The 8,465-nt window shown below is 38.1% G+C and overlaps 1 protein-coding gene across 1 annotated transcript; it reads left to right on the forward strand.

Moving 5' to 3' along the window:
* Positions 1-3,650, forward strand: b3gnt7 (UDP-GlcNAc:betaGal beta-1,3-N-acetylglucosaminyltransferase 7). Its single transcript, XM_042057999.1, has 2 exons — positions 1-266; positions 1,330-3,650. Coding segments are annotated over exons 1-2 (1,245 nt in total). The 5' UTR covers positions 1-264; the 3' UTR covers positions 2,573-3,650.
* Positions 3,651-8,465: the final 4,815 nt, after the last annotated feature.

Consider the following 8,465-nt stretch of genomic DNA (forward strand, 5'->3'; position numbering starts at 1 on the left):
CTCAAGTTTGCATTTTCATCTACGTAACTTCACTCACGTCTTGAAAAGCTTGAGCGCACTGACCAGACCTCTGTCACTGTTTCTACTGTCCAGCGCTGAGTGAGAGTCCGTGGGGAGATATTTGGTAGGCTATCAGTATTTGATATTTCAGCAGTTGCCGACCACCCATAGACCCGTGTCAGCTGTAACAGCGGATTTGTTTCTTCAGTGAACCATTCCCCACCATCTCTCCGGCGGCAGGCTTTTTGCTATATTTTGTGGAAAATGTGAGTATGTCTGAGAATTGTTATCCTAATTCAAGATTGAATTCACGCTTAATTTGTCAGTAGCCTAGCCTATATAAGAAATTATTTACTGGGTTTTTGGATTCGACCGGACCGTATGCGTGCTGGCGCGTGAAAGAAAATGTTCTATTCTGAACTACTGTGGGTAAATTAACTCTGCCTTGGAGTACATTTCCAATTCAATAAGTTACCCTATTCATTCAGTCTAGACCTATTATAAAATATTACGAGTTGTGTTTACTTCTGTTGTCTACTCCTATTTTTACTCTTGGAGATGTTAAGAACTTGACGTCAAAATGAATCTCAGAGTAAAGAACTTCAGCTTCAAGAATCGATAGGCATACAGTCTAGTTCAGAGCCTGTCCACTTACTTGCTAGGCCTAATTAGGCTACTAACCATCTGATTAATCATGACCGAGAATATCAACTGCGTTTAAATGTACTGGGATTATACATCTTGTTCTAGCACCTTTTGACAGGTGGCTGGACGTTTCTTTTAGGCCTCCATCTCTGTGGATTACTGCCCAGGCAGAGGGAGTTAGAGGAATATGAAGATAAATGTAACCTAGCCTATAACAATCAAATTTAATTACAAACAACCAAACTGTTATCATTTTCCCAAAATATCATCACCAGACTACACCACTATTGTGTTATGGAAAACTTTTTTTTTTTTCTTGAAATTTGTTTATGGTTTAATGAATAGATTGATTCATAAATAGGGTGGGCCTACAACATGAGAAAATATCACTAGTTAATTATTTTTAATGAACACACATTTGATTTGACTAACATGTTTGTGGTAGGCTTATGAAAAATAATCCACATACCCAGAAGTCCATTGACTCATGAACAGTCAATCAGCATGAGCTCTCCGTTATGTTATTCTTCTGCATCTGCAGCGACCTTGTTATTGAAAGTCTAAAGCACTCAAGCACAATAAATGGATCAGAATACTCATAATTTCTTGCTTAAAGCAGACTACGAACAAAGTTTACTCCCACTGCTTCCCAAACACTAATTGTCCTCTTTCTTTTCTTTGTAGGATGACTTCTAGGGACCGATGGAGAGTTTGCAAAAGAGTGTGTCTGATGTTCTTCCTGGCTGGGGTCACCCTGACTATTGTTCAGAGGGGCAACATCAGCACAGGTCCACAGTTTCAGCTGGATAGGCAGACCCGGAAGGAGCCTTCTGACGAGACCGACGTGCAAAAGAGGGGCCCCTACACCCTAGCCAGTCGCTTCTGGAAGCCCAAGAAGGCAAAGAAGCCCAAGCAGGAGACCTCCACCGTGGAGGAGCCTCACCACGTCACCCAGGAGCTCATCACCAAAAGCTGGGACATCACCAGTGCCAACTGCAGTGCCAACCTCAATTTCACCAGCACCGAGTGGTTCGCGGGGCTGGAGCCCACCTTTAAGCAGTTCCTGCTTTACCGCCACTGCCGTTTCTTTCCCATGACCATAAATCACCCGGAGAAGTGCTCTGGGGACATCTACCTACTGATGGTGGTGAAGTCCATCATCACACAACACGACCGCAGGGAGGTTATACGCAAAACGTGGGGCAAGGAGCAGGTGATCGATGGAAGGAAGATCAAGACCCTCTTCCTGCTTGGAGCTTCATCCAATGAGGCGGAGAAGGCCAACCACCAGAAGCTGCTAGAGTATGAGGACTACATCTATGGAGACATCCTGCAGTGGGATTTCATGGATAGCTTCTTCAACCTCACCCTCAAGGAGACACACTTCCTCAAGTGGTTCTCCACCTACTGTCCAGGTGTGCGCTACATCTTCAAGGGTGATGATGACGTGTTTGTCAGTGTGCCAAACATAATTGAGTATCTGGAGATTAGTTCCGATGTTAAAAATCTATTTGCTGGTGATGTCATCTTCAAGGCAAAGCCTATCCGTAAGAAGGATAACAAATATTATATTCCACAAGCCCTGTACAACAAGACTCATTATCCACCTTATGCTGGTGGTGGTGGATTTTTAATGGATGGCCCTCTTGCCCGAAAGCTGTATTCGGCCTCTGAGACTTTGGAGTTGTATCCTATTGACGATGTATTCCTAGGCATGTGTTTAGAAGTTCTCCAAGTCACACCAATCAGACACAATGCGTTCAAGACATTTGGACTTATGAGAAACAAGAAGAGCAAACTGAATAGAGAACCATGTTTTTTCAGAGGCATGATCGTAGTACACAAACTGCTTCCCCCAGAGCTCATGGCTATGTGGAAACTCGTCAACAGCAACCTTGTGTGCTCACAGAAAGTACAACTCTTATAGCCTTTCCATTTCTTTATTCTTCGGGACGCATGTAATTGGAGACGGGATGTCAATTTTGAGTTTGCTCAAGTTGAAGTACTCTGTTTTTGGAGGTGGAACATGCATAATAATATTAATTTATGTACTGTGTCATAAGAGAAATGTCAGTGGCCGAGTAAATTATAAGATTTTATAATGTGAATGTATTTATATGCACACGAAATCTTACTGAACTATTTTGGTGACATCGATGGCAGTTTGAGCTACAGATTATTAAAGGACAACTTGCTACAAAACTGTTTGTGGTGTGAAGAACCACAAAGAAAGGAAGATCCTAGAAAAATTTCTACCTCACCAACATTTTCTGAAACTCTGTTTTGTTGGTCATTTGTATAAAACACACACCTGCTTTCTTTATCAGTATGCTGCCCTACAAATCCAGTGCAGTATCTTTTTTGCACCAATATAAAACGCCATATCCGCCAATCAATCTATTAAAATCTCATTGATCTACTGCAACATTTCCTAGAGATATAGGGGTTTTCATTTTACAGTATCTGCTAAAATGCGCTGTGACAAACAAAAAACCTGGTTTTCTCAGTTTGGAAATTTGCAGGTACTGCATTTTGGCTTTGTAGGGCAGTATAGCTCACAATGGTTATGTTGATTTCCGAAACACTCCAAATGAGATCGCACTCGTAATGCCATTTTGATGCCATTCATAAGGCCATGATGCCGTTTCTGTCAGACCTTTTGAAGGGTTTACAGTTTCATATACAGTAATCATGATTCTAACATAGTTTCTTCAACAATAGAAATGTGCACATAAATGCTGATATACTTGAGATGAATTGGACTGAGGGTATGATTTAAACTGTGAACAAAGCAAATTGACTGCTGGTACTGGTGATCTGTTATTTTTAAAGTTCCTTATTGCAAATTAGGAGGTTTGGGGTTGGTTGTAATGTTTAGATTTGACATAAAATGTCACCTCTATAAATACAAATTATGTATATAACTGAGATTTTCATTTTGAAATATCTGTAAAGGTATGTACATACAACAGAATGATGTTTGTAAATAAATGTCACGAACTGTCCATGTTTCTGTTAGTTCTTATTTCTTAATTTAAGAAAATGTATCTGAAACATCAAATGATTGATCGGTTGATTTAATAAAAGCAAAGTTTAATTTTACAATGTGTATTTTCTTGTGATTTTGGGGTTGTTAAAATGATCAGTATGATGTTGCCAGTTTGCAGCATTGCTTTGAGTGAGTGTGGTTATCAATCTGATCACTTATGGCTTTTCTGATAGACTTCATATTGATAACCACACTGTTGATATTGCCAGTGTTTGAGGTAATGACAATGATGTTAGAAAAAACAAAAAATGCTTGTAGTATGGTCATCATGATTTTTCTACATCCTGACATGTTGAGGAAGATCGGAATGAAGAAACAGGCATATTTAAACAATAAAAAACATACACAACAAAAATGCTATGCTTACAGAGCATCTTCCTTTATATTGTTTGACCCTTTTCATGATTTAGAGTTTTAGGTTTTAATATTGTATATCATTACTCATTGTTTATTTTGTCTGGTTCACTATAGTGTTTTGGACCTCCTGAACATCTTACTGAGGATGGGGGGGAAATGCATTCTCCTGTTCAAGTTAAAGAGACCATGGGGAATGTCAAAACCCAACAGTTACATTATTGTTATTATTAATAAGTTCTGGGGACATGCAGATAGCCATCTGAGTAGAAACTGGATAGGAAGTGTACAGTTTCAGTCACATAAAGGCCATTATTTGGCTAAAATAGCTTTACAGCCAATGAATTTTGTCTATGGAAACAAATACTTTGATCAAGCAAAGAGATACACAGGGTCATAAAGACAAAGGCATCAAACTGTTTTACAAATAATATTCTTACAATTGAAAGTGTTTAAAAGTGTTTGCTTGTGTTTGTTTGTTGTTATTTGTATACTGGATGGCAATGTCAGATCTACTGAAGCACTGCACCTTTCAAGATAACTGTTCTGCAAGACAAAGACTGTAGATGTATATAGATCAAAGTCACGCAGATATGGGTCTCAATTTGCAACTAAGGACATCCACATTCAAGCAGGAGTTCCATATTCTCCTGAGATATGTATGGAGAACAATTTTAGTTGCATAAGAGACCCCAAGATCCGTAAATTATCTGATATTCCATAAAGAATGGTATGGATGGTCTCACACACCATATTACAAGGCCTATTTCAAAACTATTTCATGAACCAACTTCGGAAATAGGCTTACACAAGTCCCCAAAGACTGAATATGTCTTACTGGTAATAAGTTTTGAAAAGCCGGTTGTCTAAATCTGCTTTGGGAGGGTTATGGAGGCCAAAATAATCTACATTTCCAAATCAATTTCTTTCAAATACCTCTCCTGGTATTGCATAGGCTAATATATCTTTCAGGAAAAAAATATATAGCATGACATCATTTCTGTGATATCCTCACCATTGACAATATAGTCATACACAAATTATTCTATGAATATAGCATACTGTTTAGTATGAAGGATATCAAATATTACATTCTGCAAGCCCTGTACAACAAGACTCATTGCACCTATCAGTGGTGGTTGATTTGTAATGGATGACCCTCTTGCCCGAAAGCTATTCGGTCTCTGAGACTTTGGAGTTGTATCCTATTGACAATGTATTGGGCATGCATTTAGAAGTTCTCCAAGGCACACCAATCAGACACAATACATTCAAGACATTTGGACTTATATAGAATAGAATAGAATAGAATAGAATAGAATAGAATAGAATAGAGATATATTGTCATTGCACAGTAATACAACGACATTCAGTGCACTTACGTACTGGACTCATTAAAAAAGTTATAATAAATAGTCAGTAAAATAATACATTCTCATCATCTCATTCATTCAGTACATTCATGTCATCATACACTATACCATCAACTCAGTGCCATTGTATGCATTTGCCATTAAATGCATGCATTTAAATAAGTAGTGCAAATTATACGAAGTTCAGAGCTTTGCATGAGGTATTGATGTCATTGATTAATGCTGACAGATATCAGTAGGTTTGTTTTCAGGTCAGAGTTAAATCAACGTTATTCTTCGGGACGCATGTAATTGGAGACAATGAACGCAATTTATCAATATGTGAAACACAATCCAATTGTATCTGTTTTCTGCATTATATTTCTGCTCAGACAATGTTGACAGTTTTGACAGAGGACTCATTTATTTAGCCTCATCATCTGCAGACTTATGAATTGGCAAGCCTATGATGGCTCTTCACAGCAAACCTCTAACTAATTGGAAGCTTCAATATCTATCCTAGGAATAAATGAAAGTATGCTGAAGATATTAACAACAGTAGATATTGATTATGACTATCCCTTTAAAAATACAACTAAGGTATATCCACATCAGCAACCCAAGTTATGTAAATCTATAGAATCATTAAGAATGGGATGTCCCGGTGGGTAGGCTTATTTAAACATGACTGAAGACAAAGAGACAAAAGGAACACAAATTAAATGGACAAAACAAACTGGTCTGACAAGTTGGGAAAATCTCCTCTCCCCATAGTATCTGACATACCTGGATTGCCCATCTAATGGAGAAGGGATGGGAGCCAGGGTGAAGAATTTATTCTGTTAATGTCCACTTGGATGAACACCTTCTGGGTTCAGGAAATCAAACACACTTAATTGTCTCTGATTACAGCAGAATGCCTTGAAAATGGGAGACAATGAGTGCTTTTACCATGCTATGATTACACTGGCATGCGGTCAACTCAGCACCTATCAATTATTCAGCTACAAGTCAGCTGTGAGTCTTTACTGCAGTGATGTGATTAACATGGCATCACTGTGAGAAAGTTCTTGGTTATTGCAAGGGCTGACTTTGCACCTATAGCCCTATAGAGGGAAGTTGTTACTAAAAGCAATACTCTGCTGTCCTCTACAGTCTAGCCCATTTCCTTTCATGTTGGCTAATTACTCTTGTCATTAATTTAGTCAAACTAGATAGATAGATAGATAGATAGATAGATACTTTATTGATCCTCAAGGGGAAATTCAAGGGTCTCAGTAGCATACAGACATAACACACAACATGCACTTACAGCAGAAATGGTAAACATAAGTATAAGTATAAACATATAACTAAACTCCACTGTACAATAAAGACAGTAGAAGATAAGAAAGTAAGAAAGAAACTAAATACTAAATACACTATATAAGTTAAATTAAGTTAAATTAAATGTCATACATACTGATTATATATGAATGTATGTATGACAAATTAAGTTAAATTATGTCATACATACACACACATAGACAGAGAGAGAGGGAGAAATTATTAATACGCACAAAGAAATGTCTTACTCATGAAACAAATCAGCTCAAAATAAGCTACACGGTCATTTTACCCTAAATAAAAAATATGAAAAGAGGAGTGTCCATACAATGGTGCACATTTGAATGCACACACATACAACTCACATACTACAACCACCCACACACTCACTCAAACATCCACACAGACATACACATACACATACACATGACATATTTTATGCAGCCACATGTGTTGTGCTTATAATATGTCTATTCAAGTTCTACTGTTCTACAGCATATTTAAAATTGGAGTGAGAGAGAGAATGACCAATAAACAAAATGTTAAAAGAACAGTGAAAGAATAAGAAAAGAAATTGCCCTAAAACCTGAACTGAAATCAACAAATTATAAAACCTCTTTGTTGGAGTGGTCCAACCTATACAAGGTCATATTTGTCGTGAGACAACAGATGAAATTAGATGCTTGTGCAGCCAGCAGATTTTGACAGACTCTCTGACAACCCTTCATTGTTCACTCAAGATGAAAATGTCATATACACAACAAGTGGGCAAGAGAATGGCCCTACAATGTGGGAATGAGCACCACAAGCTCACTTTTATGACCCTTATATGCTATGGAACACCATGTTTCACAACAAAGAGTCATTGTAATCCAACTCTGTCCAACAGTAAACTCCCGCTGAAAAAAGCCCTGTTAGTGTAATGGATGCTGGACTCAAATAAGTCATAGTAGGTTTCAGAACCAGAGAATGGTGGACTGTCTTTTTTAAACCAGTGGTTGAATGCCATATAGCAGCTCACTCAAGGGAAGTTGGATGCAGGAAGAAAACAGGGGCAGTCTAAGAGTATTATCACCGTTCCGTTTAAATGGCCAGGTCATTTTGGACACGTCACTGACTGAGTTGTAGTTGTACAAGTTACAACTACAACTCAGACCAAGACACTCATGCTGTGATGACCTATCAGCAAAAGCCACCTCATTTTTTCGCTGAAAATGTGCTCAAATTAAAAGCTATACGTGCAGCATTAAACTAAGTGCAAGAAGTATAACAAGCAATACTTCCTTAATGCATTTTGTGGGACCATAAAAATGGGTTGACTTTGTTTGACTCAGCAGCTTTGTGATTACACACACACACAACACCAGGCTTTATATACATGCTTTATATACATGTTTATTGCCATATGCTGACAGGTAAAAGCACATACATGTAGACTGCTATGAAAAAATGATAGATGAGTTGGATGCAAAGATGGTGGCAAGTGTTGCAAAGAGTTGTAATGCACTTGAAATCCGTCAGTTGTGTCAAAAAGGGCAAAACTGCAAGACAAGTTAAACTGAGAATTTCCTATTGGCTAGTGTGGCATGTCTTCCATTGCCATAGCCTACCTTCAAAATAGGCCTAAGTAACTTTGCAGAGTACACCACCTTCTGGGTAAAGGTACAAACAGCAATGGCAAGAAATAGAGGACGGTGCACATTTTCATCTGCCATAGTTTTAGTTGTAAAATTCATTCA

The sequence above is a fragment of the Alosa sapidissima genome, chromosome 12 (genome assembly GCF_018492685.1).
Source record: "Alosa sapidissima isolate fAloSap1 chromosome 12, fAloSap1.pri, whole genome shotgun sequence".
NCBI lineage: Eukaryota > Metazoa > Chordata > Actinopteri > Clupeiformes > Clupeidae > Alosa > Alosa sapidissima.